This window comes from Lytechinus pictus, chromosome 1 (genome assembly GCF_037042905.1).
Source record: "Lytechinus pictus isolate F3 Inbred chromosome 1, Lp3.0, whole genome shotgun sequence".
Classification (NCBI taxonomy): Eukaryota; Metazoa; Echinodermata; class Echinoidea; order Temnopleuroida; family Toxopneustidae; genus Lytechinus; species Lytechinus pictus.
This window is the reverse complement of record NC_087245.1, coordinates 18,541,495-18,559,132: the sequence shown is the minus strand read 5'-3', so window position 1 is coordinate 18,559,132 and position 17,638 is coordinate 18,541,495. Positions and strand designations below refer to the sequence as shown.

General features: G+C 36.4%; 1 protein-coding gene across 1 annotated transcript; it reads right to left on the bottom strand.

The window, feature by feature from the left end:
* Nucleotides 1–311: 311 nt before the first annotated feature.
* On the bottom strand, nt 312–17,139 carry LOC129258782 (uncharacterized). The gene is made up of 5 exons (XM_054897019.2): nt 16,631–17,139; nt 12,907–14,199; nt 12,038–12,149; nt 11,479–11,628; nt 312–4,027 (listed from the first exon to the last, which is right to left on the bottom strand). Exons 2-5 carry the CDS (start codon nt 14,130–14,132, stop codon nt 3,764–3,766), a joined length of 1,752 nt encoding a protein of 583 aa, XP_054752994.2. The 5' UTR covers nt 14,133–14,199; nt 16,631–17,139; the 3' UTR covers nt 312–3,763.
* Nucleotides 17,140–17,638: the final 499 nt, after the last annotated feature.

Sequence of the window (17,638 nt, the reverse complement as noted above, 5' to 3'; positions counted from 1 at the left end):
TACCCACAAACCATTTCTATTTGAAGGTGAGACAGCGATCCAAGGGAATAAATACATAAGGGCTTGGAGTGATTTAGCCTCCAAAATCCAAAAAAGAGACTGGAAATTAAAAAGGAGCACTGGAAAACCTCATTCATTGCAATGTTTAGCTTTCATTGCAATGTTTAGCTTATCCAGAGTTTTAGGCAGTTATGAAAAGTAGCCCCTGGAAAAAAAATTGCCTGAAGCCATCTCACAAAATAGGGAGCAGAAATAAGATACATTAATTGTGAAATACACCACCATCAAAGATACACACCACATTAAAGGAATAACTGTAAAAAATAATTTTATTTCATTACAAACATTTACAAATCTTCAAAAGGCGTACAACAACAATTGAGTACTGCTACCAATCGAATTAATTTACATAGGATTGTCCAAAATATTCTGGCACAAATACATGAAAGACTCAGCTGTCATCATTAATATTTCAATTGGAAGACATCATGACATTACATTGTTTTGACAGCAGAATTATAAAAAACAGGGAAATTTATCAGTGGACTTTTGAGAAAAACTTGGTCAAGAAAAAAAATCATTGAGGTTCAAGTGATAATGGAGTAAGCATAAGTTCTCAATTGGATCCTGTTATTTTCTTTTGCAGGCAGCTATTCCATTTACTGGAGACCAATATTTTTTTTATAATTTCCTTTTATTCTCACAACTTTTAATTAGTCCTTTTAAAAACTTTAGATACATTCTAGTGCATATCTAATATAAAAGAAATATGGTATAATGATCACAAAAAATTTATAATTTTTTCAATATTATGTCTGGTGAAATTCAGTACAATTGATGGTTTAAACTGAACTACATATTATCAATTCTTTTTTAAATGTAAGATTAAATCTTTTTTATTTTTTTATTTTTCCTTTCTTACGGTATGACTGCAACTATGGAATTTTATGATTTTGTCAATGTTGTACAATCACACCTAAAGTTTGTTTAATCTGTTCAGGTAAATGCTATCCTTCCTGTAAATAATCAATCATTTAACACTTTTTTTCAATGATATATTTAGGTCCTTATCACAGAATAATACAATCTAATACAGATTCATGCTTTATCAATATTTAAAAATACTTAAAATACATTCATTACAAGTTAAAAATAGCAGAAGAATTTCATAACCTTCACCAAAATATTGCAGTGCATTTAACAATAAAGAACTCCCATCACAAACCACAATACAAGACACATTATGTTGTCAAACATTACAAATGACCACCGGGAATAATTTTCCTGGAATCGTATTGCAGTTTTTCTTCACATTTCTTAACGACGGTTACAAAAAGTCTTCTGTGTAGCAGTTTTTAAAATAGGATTGTAAAGAACTTTATAGTTGAGAGCATTTCTCTTGTGAACAAAAATTGTTAATCAAATTTGGTTGGCAATATTATTCCCTTCACCACTTAACACTTTTTCATCAATATTTTTGTTACTTTACATTGGTACAATATTGAAAAGGATAATTTCATGGAAGCATTTAGGAAGGCAAACATCACCCACATTGAAAAAAATCATGTCCCAACCCAAGTATGCCTTTCTTTTATTCAATACAGGTAAAAATTTGATAGTGATGAATAATCATACAGTACTGTTTACATGTATTTTGGATTATTTTCCACTGCAAAACATTTTTTTGTATATATACATGTAATGTTCATGTACTGTATGCTAATAGAGGGATCACCATCCCCCCCCCCCCTTTCTGTAAACCAATATTGCAACATTCTGCATGATTTTCCTAGCAGTAACAGAGCATAATACATGATGTGCCAAAATGTGACAAATTCTCCATAGGCTTCCATACAAAACTTGCAGTGCGACAACCATGCAATGCACAGTTTAATGAATAATGATCACTAAGAGGCCAATTTAGGAGGCAGCAGAACCAACGGGGCTGTGGGGGCTTGAGCCCCTCCCCCAAATCGTTTCCCAGCAAACATGTTTAAAAAATGTTTAAAAACTTGTCATATCCAATTTTGCATGGTGATCCCCTACTTTCAAAAATGTTTTACAGCCTCTGATTTTATATTGGATGGTTCTTCTAAATCATACAAGAAATATTCTACTTGTTCTGGCCAATATTGCAAGTCATTAATTTGTGTAATGTTATATTGGCCCTAACAATTGGAATATTTATATCTCATTCTGTGTCATCCAAATTAAATACTATATTCATGAAATGTATGGCATAGCCGCTTAGCGTATGTCTCAAGAGATACACAAATTAATTTCCAAAATACCAAACTACCACAAATTGTCTTTAATTAGCATGTACATGCAGCAATAACAAGTAACCAAAAATACACTAGTAAGAAATTCAAGAAAGACCAGAGAAATGCAATATACTGTACATGTATATAAAAACAAATCACAAATAGACAACCATTAAAAAAAAAAGGTAAATAGTTAATACCGAGCTGAATACTTCTTTTGGTAAAATGATGGAAGAGATAAATCAATGATCTGGTCTGAGGGAATTAAAACATGAAGAATTGCATGAATCTAGTCTTTACAGTCAGCTGCACACGATGTGATTGAAGCATCATGCTGGAGCATGATTTTACACTTAGGCATCTTCCCACATTTAAGCATCTTCTTGGCACAATTGATAAGGAAAACAAGACTCACTCAAGGTTTAAATGTCTAATACTGAAAAACGAATGTTTCCACAAGACATTACTGTTTTAACCATCTAATGCCATGTATGTACATGTATGCAAAGATTTGCACTGATCCCAGCTTCAAGAGATGCTGGGGGTAACATACAATGTAAGGAGACACAATCAATATTTCAAATTAATTGTAATTCTAGTTGGATTGTAACCATTTGTAAATCAGTTACTTTAGACTTACAATTATAACTGATTATAAAATTGATTTGATATATTATGTAACAGCGCCAAGATACCAAGATAGGCTAATATAAACAATTGATTGATTATAACTGTTTGTAAATCATTTGCCTTAGGCTTACGGTCATATTTTATTTTAAAATTGATTGTATCTTTGATGTCACAGGGCACAGATATGTTACTTATTCAGTCATCTCTGTCTCATTTATCACCAAGACAACCCAATACTGATAACTTCTACATGGTGGAGAATCGTATTTATCAGATAAATTCAAGTGAGTTAGATAAATACTTCTCAACCAGTGGTCCGTGGCACACTTTGATAGGCAATGCGATTTATAGTTGAAAATTTTTTGGAAACTAAAAAATCTGAAAAATTGATATGTGTGATGTGACACATCTTGGACTCAACTTAACTGTTTGAATCGCAACACATCATATTGGTATAAAATCAAGGCATTCAAAATCATCATCAATGCCATTTGGTCATTTTAGAATATAACATTTTGGAATGAAATTGAAAACTGGCACAGGATGGCAACGTTTTAAATGCTACGGTTTAAATAATTTCCATAAAATTTGTTTCATATTTTTGTCATACATTAATATGTTAATTGTTGTCTTCTTATCACATTATTCTGTGAGGTGGGCATACAAAGAAATAAAGAATGAACATGGGCTACTTACAAAAGTCAAAGTAGGCATTGGGGTAAAACAGTTGAGGAGCAACGAGTCAGATCAAGTCAGCTTGGAATTCTGAATGTGACTGAGGTAATACTAATGATCTGACATTGAAGATTATTTAACAAAACAAAGTGACATAAAAAGGCAATACTTTGCATGCAGCTAACAATGAACTGTCAATCATTTGCAGAGAGACGAGTGTGGCGTCGTAAATTATTCTTACTCTTCTTTGATCCAACACTTGGTCCTCTTGCCCGTCTGGCACTGGTTGATGACAAACAAGGGCTGTTGCCATGGTAATTCATCCTGCACTTGATGCAGAATTCAAACTGGCAATGCATACTGGAGCAGGAGGCCTTCCTTGTCCTGGTTTCAATCCGAGCTGGTGATCCACATTTGCATTTCTCAAGCTTTTCCCCATGCTGAAGTTGTTTTCCGAGCTGAAAAGAGAAATGATTAGATAATAGAAAAATGTCTTATCATAGATATATAAGAGCATCAAATTAAAAGGCAATTAACAAAAGAACAGAGAGAAATTTACAAAGAGTTTAATCAAGTTCATTTGATCTACATTTTTCGAAACCTCTATTCTTAAAATATAAGGAAACAATTCTACAAACTAAACAATGATTCAGAATTCAAAATTCTAGCTCAAGATATTGAGTTGAAATATGAAAATTCTTTAAACAGGGTTCCCAGCTTTTCAAGAAAACAAAACTCCCTGAATTTTCCCTGATGAAGTTTAAAAATTCCCTGATAATTATTTAAACCCATTCCCAGTTTGCATGTTTTCTAAGTTGTTGCAGTGAATTACATGTATTTTCAGTATAAAACAATAATGTAAAACTAATTAGTGCCACCATAACCAGTCATTCAATGCAGGGTGCTACATAAGCACTTGCCCGATTGCCCGGGCGGGGCAAGTAAAAGTTAGAGTCGGGCAAGTGTTATGAAGTAAAGACCAGAACTACTTGCCCGAATTGGGCAAGCATTATCACAGAATGACCAAAATTAGGGTCGATATGATATGATATTGACCCTAATTTTGGTCATGGCAGACAAGATAAAATCACCTTGGAAAAAGAAATGTAATAACAAGGTAGATCAGTTCATTACAAAAGAGAGAAAAGGGTCAATGGTTTATAAAACCGCAAAACTTTCTTTTCAAGAGGTAAAACTTTTTTTTCAAGGATTTTTTCGGGCAAGTGAAAAAGATTTTTGGGCAAGTATATTCCAACTATTTAAAAATTTACTTGCCCGATTGGGCAAGTTCTTCTAAAAAGTTATGTAGCACCCTGCAATGGATGTCGATTTGATATGCAACAAAATATAACTGAGTCTGACTGACTACTGTGCTTTCGACTTGTGGGCTGATCAAAATTTCCTGATATTTCCCTCATTTTGAGGCATTTTTCCTGATTTGAGGTATTTTTAAAATCAAATTCCCTGATTTTTCCCTACTGTTAAAACCCTGTTAAAAAGCCAAAGTTCTCTGACGTGCTACATGTGGATGTACCAAAGTGCGCTAACGTTTGGAAAAGAAATATTTCAAATAGAATCCTAAAATTTATTAGAAAGTGCCGAAGATAAGTAGACAGAAACATAGTACACTCTGCCTAACAACAGAAGCTGCATGTAGGTTGAATTATCTCCAAAAAGGAAATAGTTTTTTTAAACCAGATTATGCAAGACAAATACATTTTCTTTTCTTAGCAGAAGTATCCGATTAGCATAACAATGCTTGCGTGAGGAGTGTCTGAATTCCTAAACGATTCGGAATTCACTGACCGAGTTCGACACAGCACAGTACGGACGTCTTATTTTCAACGCTTCTTCCACGTGTTAAACTAAAGGCCTTATCGTAATAGATCTACGTTTGGATTCGATGTTAAATATAAAATAATGCCGAATCAAGAAATTAACCTCGGGTTATGCCACAAATTAAAGGCAGTTTCAGAAAATTTTACTCAATAATCTGGAGTCTCTTCGCCTTCTTGTAAGCAATGCTACAAAGGAAGCATTGGCTCGTTTAAAGATTGGGCTGGCTGTTTCATTATGTTGATTCTCGATACATTGCCCGGGTCAGCGGAGCTTCTACAACTAAAAAAGGGCGTCGGAGATGTCTTTCGAAAGGTAATAAGGTTCAATATGAATATAATTCTAGACGCCAGGAGGAGTTGGATAAGAAATTTGCCTTATTAGAGTAAGGTAAGCAGCGGGCGCAGCCCTTGCTTTGCTGAAGTAAGGTATTGCAGATATAATTAAAAGGAAGAAACATATCAGAAAAGCAGATGAATCTGAAGCAGGTTAGTGAGATAAAGATGAATGAAAATTCCAAACTAGGCTATTGCTTTTGAAATTTATGAACGGTTGTACATAATAGATATGGCCTTATGTTGTTAATGGAAGCTGTTCGTTTTTCAGCGGAATTACTTTATGACTTAATTATGGGAGATTAATCAAATAAATATATAGAGATCATTTTTATATTTTAGGTTGGTCCGCATTGGATGAATACTGATGAGGGAGAAAAGAATGAGGCAAGCTCAGGCTTGTGTAAATAGAAAGCGTAAGTTATTTCGTTCAACAAACAAAGGTTATATTGGGCAAGAATGTTGGAAATTTTCAAGGTTCTTCTACTACTTCCGACAACTTATTTCGTATACCCTTTGGGTCAAGAAATCGATATTCGCTTGGCAGTGTCGCCAACTTATATGTACAAAATAGTTGGCGCGGGTATGCAAGTTGCCTCAGACCACCGACGAACGTTTTGCCTGTGGTAGACATGGGCACTGGAGAAGTTGCCCAGGTATCAGGAAGCAAGATCCCAGCAAGATTCATCCTTCAGAGATAACAATGCTCAACAGAGTTAAATGATCCATTGATCATGGTCAAACTGAGCAAGGTAAATGTCAGTTTTGTTCTGTATTTGACGAAGTGTGGTATTTGAGAACTGAAGAGTAGAATGATCAGAAGGGCGTAGCAAAGGAATCTATTCTTGATTCTACCTAGTCCATAATTATATGTTAAGAAAAGATGTGTTATTTTGGTTGAATTCCACCTCTTACTAATGAACCTAGACATAGATATGACACAGATCAAACAATCTGGAATATATTGACTACTCCTGGTCCGTCAGCGGGCCCTTCTAAATTAAGAAATACAGAAACAGAGCATTGTTGAAATTGTTTCGGTTGGGAAACATCGAGTAACGTTAGTGTTGATTCGACAAGATGTGCAGGGTAGGAGGAAGAATTTTATTTGAGAAATTATGAGTATGATCAATGAAATTCAGAACCTTTGGTTAAAGGTAGATTGAATGCTTCCTTACAATTTGGAAATCAACTGATGCATCTCAAATTGTTGTAGATGTCAATGAACATGGTTACAAATTACCTTACAATAAGATGATAAGTCAGCATTGACATCGATCCCGATTTCGTTTCTGAAGCCATTAACGAATTATTATTAAAAAGGGTTTGGTTGTTGAATCCACCACTGCACCCCATGATGTTACCCCCTTTCAGATTCAATTCAGAGTTCAGATATAAAAAGAGACTGATTCTTGGTTAACGTTATGTCAACTAACACTTGTGGAAGAACACTATTATACTTGAAGACTGGAATGTAGTCATGTCTTATTTAAAACAGGGAGAATTTATGCTTTCCTTTGAACTTAAGCAAGGTTATCATCATTATTACATTTTTCAAGTGCATGAAAAATTGTAGGCTTTAGTTGGGATTTTGGTAGTGGTACAAGGTTTTTCTCCTTTTAGGTGTTGTCATTGGGTTGGCAACAGCTACCTTTGTTTTCATTACACGATTTAAGCCTATCGTTAATCATTGGCGTATAGAAATGGTATTTTCATTTTTTTTTTGTATATAGATGATTGGGTCGTGCTGCTTCCTTTGATTCGTATGATACTATGGTCAAGACGGTGAAAAATGACTTACTTGAAACAGGTTTGATACCAAATGTTGAGAAATATCTCAATGGACTCCTGTCCAGTGTTTGGATTGGTTAGGATTACCACGGGAAAGCAGAGTAGCTTATATAAAGATTACTGAAAGAAGGATGAAGGATCTTGAGTTATGTTCAGATTCATTTCAAGCAGAATTGCCTGAGGTTTCAGAACGAAAGATCGTAGTTATAGTTGGAAAGATACATTGTATCCAGTGTTTGGCACAGTTACTCAAATTAAAACCAGATTTATGCATCACGAAATCATCCGGAGGGTACATTGGGATAGGACATAATGTGATCAATAGTGATGAATTAATATTCGTGTTCTTCTTCTGGAGAAGAATTTGCATATTCTTAACGTAAACATTATTTCTGCTTATTCAGTTCCACAGACTTTCATCTATTCTGATGCAAGTCCATCAGGCTGCGGGGCCTGGGTTTCTGAGTGCGCAGGCATGAAATGGGATGAGATTGGTTTGAGTTTGAAATGGTTAAAAACTCCACTTGGAGAGAACTCAAGTAATAGGTCCATGGTATGACACTGCAAACAGTTGTATCTCACATGAGACATAAAACTGTCAAGGTCCTCTGTGATAATAAAGGAGTAGGATCGATTGTAAATAAAGGAAGTATGATTGCAGAATTGCATGAGATGAGTTTACACATCTTTGAGTTGTGTAAAAGAAACAACATTAGTCTTCACGTTCATTGGGCTCCCAGAGAGGAGAACCGTTTTGCAGATGCACTAAGTCGCATGATAGATTTTGATGATTGGGGTGTGTCAGATGAATTTGTCGGATTTTTGGACAAAATCTGGGGCCCTCACACTGTGGACAGACTTGCGGACGATTTTAATTTCAAAATTAAGAAGTTCAATTCTAAATATTGGTGTCCCCTAATAGATCATGTTGATCCCTTCTCATGTGATTGGTCGGGCGAGAATAATTGGTTTGGTTCCACCTATCGAATGTATAGCATGTATAGGGCAAGTACTTAAGCATCTGAAGGTTTTGTTCTGCTAGGGGGACTTTGGTTGTTCCCTTCTGGCCGTCTGCACCCTTCTGGCCGATTCTTTTCTCTGAACAAAGTGATTTTCGTTCCTTATTCTCTGAATACTTCAAAATTGATAATCCTCAAGGAATTTTCGTTCAAGGCAGAAATAATAATAAAAAAAAAAAAATAAAAAAAAAAAAAAAAAACGGTTTGTGAGAGATGGCTGACATGAATGCTGGTATGTAATAAATCCATTTGATGGAGGTTAATTCAAAATTATACTGTTGGAATGCAACATGTAATTTTTACACGGCCGCATGGCAGATAGCTGCATAGCTAGGATCCACTTATGCTGCAGAGCAAAGAAGTGGTGATGGAAATTGGAGAATGTTATGATTATGTAAAAGGATAACCATCGTAAAGGTTGATAAGGAATTGATATGAGATTTCATTCTCAAATTAGTTATAATTTACTGGCGGCGGAGCTCAGAATGAAGAAATTGGTGATGATTGAAAACATTCAAAGTCTCAAAATTACAGAATTCTTGTGAATGAAATGTTTCAGAAAGTTTTTTGCAAGTGTTTTAAGGCAAAAATAAATATTTTCGCAAAGGAAATGAATCCCAAAGCTATTGTTTTGCTAAGCCGTCAAGACGATTGAAACGAATTATGATATGGATTTGTGATCTAATGAATTTCATACTGAAATTTTAGTGAAAATATAAAACCACCTGGTTTGAGGATAGCTGCATAGTTAATGTTTAATTTTGCTGTCATGGCTGTAAAACGTATTAGAAGTGATTAAATTTTGAGAATTTGATAAGAATGACTGAACTTGAGAATTTATCACAATTTGAATATATTGTGTTGAGATAAATATATACCAGCTTATAAGTTTTTGTTTAATTTTTCTTAAATCCAGAAATTCTCTTCATGAAGGATATGATATAACTTTGAACAAGGTCTTGACAGCTTCGAGAGCTGATAACACTATGAGTAAATACAACAGAGCGTTGAATACCTGGAGAGATTAGTGTAAGCAAAATAAAGTAAATTCTGACACAGCAGAACCAGAAGATATTAGTCGCTATCTTATTCATTTGTATCAAAGAGAAGCTCCTTATTCGAGGATAGAATCGGCTTTTTACGCCATTAAGTGGCATTTTGACTGCAAGCCAAGGATGAATGTTAATCCCTGTGATCGCAAGTTCATACATATTGTTTTACAATGTTTAAAGAAATTACTAAACAAACCGATCGTTAAGAAAGAAGTTATAACCCCAGACATTTTGAAAGCAGTTGTTGAGAAGTATGGATCTTCAACGAGTCTATTAGATATTCGATTATGTGCTATGATTTTGATTTCCTACGCAGGCATTCTACGATTTGATGAAATGATACATATTCGTAAATGTGATTTAGACTTGTATTTGTCTCATGTGAATACTTTCATCATGAAAAGTAAAACCGATATTTACAGGGTTCTTATAGGTGCTACAAATTCCCCACCTGCCCCGTATTAGCTTTGAGGAAATATTTGATTGCAGCGGGGCTTAACGATGCCTCTGATGAAGTATTTCTTTTTAGGCCTCTAAATTACTGTAAATCCAGTAATAGTTACAAGTTAAGACGTGGACAGTTGTCTTATACTAGATGTTTAGAATTATTGAGAGAGGCGTTGGCGAAAGTAGGGTTGAATCCAAAGAGTTTTGGCATGCATAGCCTCCGAAGTGACGGAGCCACAGCAGCAGCGAACTGTGGTGTTCCAGACAGGTTGTTTAAGAAACATGGTAGGTGGAGGTCGGAGACTGCTAAGGATGGATATATTAAAGACAATATGAAGGATTGTCTTTCAATTTCTATGAATTTGGGGCTTTAGAATTATTTTTATACCGGGTAAATTAGCCTCAGCCTAGTATGATTATACGTATAACTTTGTTAAAGATGGATTGTAGACGTTCGATGAGATTGTTGAATGAGACATGTATTATTATCATTATACATTTAAAGTTGGTTAAATTGAAATGATTGCGTTGTGTAACTCATTTTCTTGTTTACCCGTTCTTTGATTGACTGAGAGGGGGAGCTATAAGTTTAGCTTGTCTTGCCGTCGAAGCTTGGTGCTCCCCTCGAAACAGGTATGTTTTTTGTAAAGTATATAAATGTTTTCTATTTCAGGTGTTGATGTTGTTGCACTGGTTGTGCTTAAGGATAGTGAGGCGTGACTGAAAATAATTTATTCACGATTGAGAGTCGAATTAGGGAATAAATACATTTTCTTTTCTTAGCAGAAGTATCCGATTAGCATAACAATGCTTGCGTGAGGAGTGTCTGAATTCCTAAACGATTCGGAATTCACTGACCGAGTTCGACACAGCACAGTACGGACGTCTTATTCGGGATGGATATGTGGACGATTGACTGGATGCAAGAAGATAGAGCAAAGAGAATTCTGATGGATGAATAGGCCTTACAGCATGTACAGTACATTGATGAGTTCTTCGAGATCTGAACTCAGAGGGAGGCCTCAGTACATTCGTCAGTAAGTACCGTTCGTGCTGTCTTGCCGTCGAAGCTTGGTGCTCCCCTCGAAACAGGTATGTTTTTTGTAAAGTATATAAATGTTTTCTATTTCAGGTGTTGATGTTGTTGCACTGGTTGTGCTTAAGGATAGTGAGGCGTGACTGAAAATAATTTATTCACGATTGAGAGTCGAATTAGGGAATAATAATAGTTGCACTTTGTATCCTCAGGCAAAAAGTGCTATATAAATCCAGCTATTATAACTAATTTTATTATAATTATATACTTCTCATGAGTCGATATCCCCAAGTCAAACAGATTTCTATGGTCCATAGAGATTTGACTTGGGCAGAGTATTTGTATTTTTACAACAGAAGATAACATTAACATTAGCAAACATATTTGACTTACTTCATAGAATTTATCAATTCGGGTCATTTTCATGGTTGGAGTACTTGAAGAGGTTGGTGTACCTAAGGTCTGCACAGAAGCCAAGGGTGTTCCAGGTCCTGTTACAACACGTCCTCGGTTTGGTAAGCCAGATGATGATGGAATGTTCTCCTGTAAAAAGGGAAATGAATATGATTTGATTTGAACTCTGACAGGTATAACTGTAAAGGAGGACGTTAATGGATGGTTTTATAGCGCATTTACGAAATTAAAAAATATAAAAATCATGACATTTGTAATGGGACTTTAACATGCTTTACATGTATATGGAATCATCGATAACATGACATCTTTCTTGCCAATTTTCACTGTAATTTACTATGCTTATAAATATCAAAAATTTCCAAAAGCAAAAATTGTTTCATTAGAAATTGGAAAACAATGATGTTGACCTATAACAGCCAATATTCAATTTTATGAATGTATTTTTATAATATGCTGTTCTATTTGACTCAATGCTGGTTTTTATTTTGGTTATAAATGTATTTTTGGCAATCTAAACACAAAAAAATCTGCTTACCTTCCTTAATTGGAAATCATTTTCCTTAGCTTTGAGGTAGTGGTCCCTGATCTTTGCTGTAGGGGGATGCGATGAGCATATATGGCGCCATCTTGGGCTTACTGAAGAGAATCTGGGCAACGGGATGAAACAGTAACGATGCAAAATTGTTAGCATAGAAATTTATTACCATACTTTTGATTTTTATTGGATTAGTATTGGTCACTCACATCTCACACTGCCATGTTCTATAAGTGAATATTTCTCATGGAATGATTAGTTGATACTGTACATGTAATGGAATTGGTAATCATCCTCTGTCATTTTTCAAGAGTATCAAGACTAAATTTCATTTAGTCACCCAAAACAAAGAAACCAATGGGTGTTGAACTTGCACCCCCCCCCCAAAAAAAAAGAGAAATAAATCAATCCCAACAAATAATATACATGTAGCTTTAATAACAGATCAGGAAGAATATTCACTCATTTAGCTTTTTAAAGTGTAGATCACTAGGTTTTAGTAGGTTATTGGATATTTTCTTGACAGAATGATAATACATTCCTTTCTTGGTTAATAACTTAAAAGTCATCATTACCATAATATAACCCACTAAAGACAGTAAATTATTATCACATACAGTATAAATGCCAGATAACCAATAGAAAAGAGATTCAATGAAGTCTCAGTCTGTCAAGTAAGATAAAACACAAAAGCATAGTGCTCCTGCAACTTAAGTCTGTGGTAGCAAGTTTGAGACTTATGTCTCTCAAAATCTTATAGTTGATTCTAGTTGATAGATTTTAAAGTGCGTCTATCATCAATGACTTACAGAACTTTGCATTTTGCAAGCAGGACATATAAAACCATGAAATAAGAATGTACTACTTACAACACAAGGTCTTTTGGTCCTAAATAGGAGAAGATCTTTTCCACAACATGGGATGCTATACCATAAAGTTTGGATATAATGTCAAACTTCTCAAGCCAAGGGACAGCATGGGTATTGATGATCCTGTACGAAGAATTGTTCTTTGAAGGAACATGTTCAGTTCTTGGAAATGGTAATCTGGTCACAGGGGTTTCGCTGAGTACCAAATCTGGAGTTTGACGGGTAGTATTCAATGAACCATAGCCTGATTCAGGAGTTTCAGTCCTACTGGTAGCTAGCTCAACATGGATTTCAGTCTTGGCCTTTTCTACAAAATGATCTTGCTGATTGGCTTGACTGTCACAAACTCCAAATTGCAAGACCCTTTTTGGCAAGGTGATGGCATTAGAAGCAGCTTGGTTAGATTCTTTGAGTTCTCTTTTCCTTACTTCATAGAGTTGTGTGTCTGTTGGGGCTTTATACCATCTTGTGCCAGAGTATGTCGTATTTGCTTTTTGTGGAGAGGATTTAAAGGGACAATAGCGATAGGAGGATGCACTCTTGATGCGTCGGATCGCCCGGGAGTTTTTGTGCCTTATTTTGCTAGGACTGCCTGCGATTGCTGCCCCTTTCGTCACTGCAGATTCATTTTCTCTTCCATATTTATCAAAGGAAACCTCAGAATCATGCCTGTTCCAATGGGAGCGTTCATTATGAAATCTGGCATCTCTAGAGGAAATATCAAAAACATCGTCTGCAAAATCAGCCGACGACAGGAAAGAATCATCTGCGAAAAGGCATGAGGAATTGTCCGAGTCAGACTTGAAAGGGGATATTGGGGAATCTGAACAGAGTTTAGCCAGCTCTTCAGACATTGGTGGCTTTCGTCCCAAATAGTTTGGACTACACATTGGAACTCGACCGAATGCAAGAGGAGAAATATCTCTATCATGTCTATGTCCAGCTGATTCAGTCTGATCCCATCCCTTTGTAGGACTTGGTCTAGGGCCTGGCGTAGACCTGAAGTGCTTCATCCTTTCTAGCTTCTTTTTCATGCTATCCAAGCTGGATCTCGTTGAAATGTCTGGAACCAGAAAGTTACTTTCACCTGGCTGCCCTGCTTTATCTGTCTCATCACTGACAAGATCCATTGCTATATCAATCTTTTCTCCAGAAAAATCTGATGCAGTTCTCTGTCGAGTTGGATCTTGTCTAAGCTTCAGCTGAGAAAATCTCAAGTGAAGCATGTCCACAAAGTTTGCTCACTGGATCATTCAAACATCAGTTGTTGAGTTCAGACTGCAATATTCCACCCTGTTGATAAAAAATGAAAATTAAAATGATTACCAAAAAAAATCAACTAATGGAATGCCCATGCCAAGGTAGTATCGCCTGCATTGTGTATTTAAACAGGAGTTGCATTTTTGACTTTGTGACAATAAAATATAGATCTAGATTGTCTCTTTCTCTTATGTTTTTTCTTAATTTCTCCTTTCAATAACAATCAGGGTTTACATTCATTACTCAACCAAAAGCTATCATCAATGTCATTGCCATGGACTGTCTCGACACCCTGATGACTGCAAAACTGAATGCTGAATATAAAGACCCAGAGGGAGGGGGTCATAATTAAAGAATTACTTATGACGCTTGAAAGTTATGTGCTTAGTTATTTACATGCAATCTCAATAGTATGCGGTTCCTATCCCATTCCCAACAAAGTTTAAACAAAGTCAAGATGACCAGCACATCTAACAAGTTAATTTGACAATAAAACACATGTGCTGTGTCTGTCAGTGTCCACCAGCACCATGCATTTAACTTAGCCTAGGCTTAGGTAGACTTTATCTTGCTTCTTGGCATAAAATTCATAACTTTTTAGTTTTCTAAGACTAAAACTAGTCTAAGGTAGCCGAGGCTAAGAAAGACAGACTAATACTAGGGGTCAAACAGTAACATTTATGCTATCTGGCTATGCATTGTATTGGAATGGTATTAAGATCTAGCATTGCGGACTCCATGATGATAATTTTTAATATTTTGACATATACTTCTTCATCATGGGAGCCTTGAACCGCCTCCCATATATGCATAAGCGAGACCTCCACACCCGGATGGATTTCCCTAGGAAATTCATATTTACAGGGTGAAATCGGTTTATAAGTGTGAATTTTATTGATATTTGATATGAATGGCAGAAATACTTAAATTTTAGTATTTGTTAAATAATAATTTTTGTCTATAAATTGTTCTTCAAAACAGCATTTTGTAACATAGCTAATCGAAGGTACGTCATAACGAAGCGGTTCAAGAGTCAGACCTATTGTATTTGCTTTGTTGACAAACGGATCGAGGGATCTACACGAGATCGGTCTGGTAAGAAACCTCTCATTTTCGCCATTCATAGTGAACTAATTTTGTCCCTTCATACGCATTAGGCGTTTGAAGGTTCAAATATCAATAAAATTCACACTTATACACTGATTTCACCCTGTAAATATGGATTTCCTAGGGAAATCCATCCGGGTGTGGAGGTCTCGCTTATGCATATATGGGAGGCGGTTCAAGCCCGGGGGGGGGGGGGGGGGGCCACTTACATTGACGAGTGGATACCATGCGCGACCAAAAAAACATGTAAAAAGGATGTCTTTTTCAAGATAGGGCACGTTACGTACGTAACGTGATAAGGGTGTCAAAAACACAAAAATAATGAAAAAAGGGTATCTATTTCGCTAGGAAAGTTACGTGTTTAGGGTCAAATTTGCGGGGATGATGAAACAAAATTAAAATGTTGTATAAAGGATGTCCTTTTTGCCCCAACACTACATGTTTAGAGTCCCGATTTGCGCGAGGTGAGGAAAGTGGGGCCGTATAAACCAAATGGTGTGTAAATTAGGTAAAACCGACGACCGACGGACGCGTGACACAACAATAAAATATCGCTGTATACTTGTTTAGGGATTCATTTCAGGGAATACTTGCCAAGAGTATAGTTTTGTTTCCAATACTTGTTAAGGGTAGGGTTTCAGACACCAATACTTGTTAAGGGGTGCATTTTCAGAACATGGAAAATAAGTGTTTAGGGTGCTTTTCAAGACCCCGTGGTCGCGCATGGTATCCACTCGTCAATGGAAGTGGCCCCCCCCCCCCCCCCCCCCGGGGTTCAAGGCTCCATGATGAAGAAGTATATGTCAAAATATTTAAAAATATCATCATGGAGTCCTCAAGGCTAATTTAGATCTATTTAACGTTAAGGCCACCGAACACCTTACGAGTACGACTGTTCGCGATCCGATTTTGGAACAAATCGCACTTTGCTCATTTTCTGAAAATGTGAATAGAACATATCATCATTTTATTTGAGGTTAAATTTAAAATTAATAATGATTGAAAGAATAGTATTAGTAATATAACATTTTGAAAGATTGCAAACCTTTATTTTGGAGTAAAAAAAGGCCGAATTAGTTTCAAATCGTAGCCAATCGTACGACTGCTATGACGTCATTACGACTAGATATTAAATTCGCTTTTTTGGATGATAGCATAGTCATTGATTTGAATATAAATATAGGTATTCGTACAATGAATCGAACATTATTTAAGAATAAGAAGATATTCCAAGTCTCAATTATTAGCATCAAATTCTACATTTTATTCTGAAATCGGGTTACAGACCAATCGTAAGGACCTAAGGACAAGGTGTGCGGTCGCCTTTATACTTAGTTAGAGACACAAAAATAATCACTAGTCTGGTGTCCTGCACTGTAACCTGGATCCAGTCTCAGCTCAGCATCACTCAGCTCCGCTCCACACCTGTCAATCAAATTCGATGGGTCAGCAGAGGATTGCGTTTATGTTGCTCGCTCGTCTGATGAGCTGGGCTGAGCTATCAAAAGTATCTGACTCTGAGATTCTGTTCCACTTCCACCGGCATGATCTGATGACCGGAGACTTGAATCCGGCTTGACTCGAATTCACTAACTTTATACTGGTTGAAGCTGTTAATCGGCATCTGTTTAGGTTCGAAAAGTTTGATAGTACACTCGGTTTTCTCAACTCAGTCCATAAAATTCCCCAACAATTGTGTGTTTATGGTCACCGCGGCCGGAGTTCGTGAGTACTAACTGGGTACGTCCACGGCGCGGCGGTATACTAGGTAGCTAGCTAGGCCGGCCACGGCCACGTAAACGTAAAGCCATTTTCGCTCGCTATTATTAATCGCGCGCCCTTCAAAATTGGCGCGCCGCGGCGATCGATCAGCTAGCTAGCTAGCAAGCTAGATGGCGCGCTGACACTTACTTGACACTAGACAAGGCTCGAGCAGAACCATTATTGATGAGGCGCTTTTTAACTTATAGGCTAATATTAATGAAACCAGTGGCGTAACAGGCGGGGGCAGGGGGGGGGGGGGGGCAAGCTGCCCCCTGGCGAATTTCACCGGGAAAATAAAAAAACCGGGAAAAAGAGTAAAGGGAGGTAGAAAGATAGAGAAAGGGGAGGAGAGGGGTAAAGGAAAGGGAAAGGGAAAAGTGAAAATAAAACGAAGAAAAAATATTTTTTTTCATGGAAAAGGAAGGAAAGCGGGAACAGGAACGAAAGAAGAACATGTGAGAAAGAACAAATCATTCCGAAATAGACCTATGTAATGCAGTAGCATGAGTAGTAAGAAAGGGAAACAAAGTAAAGGATGAAAAAATCTCAAACAATAGCGGGAAATGAAAGTAGAATGGATTTAACCAAAAGCTAAATTGGA

Excerpts from the sequence above, each read along its gene's own strand:
- LOC129258782 (XM_054897019.2), bottom strand. The coding sequence starts at position 14,132 with ATGCTTCACTTGAGATTTTCTCAGCTGAAGCTTAGACAAGATCCAACT. Across the intron at positions 11,629-12,037 it reads ATGATTTCCAATTAAGGAAG|GAGAACATTCCATCATCATC; the intron begins GTAAGCAGATTT and ends CCCTTTTTACAG. Across the intron at positions 4,028-11,478 it reads GAATTGATAAATTCTATGAA|CTCGGAAAACAACTTCAGCA; the intron begins GTAAGTCAAATA and ends TTCTCTTTTCAG.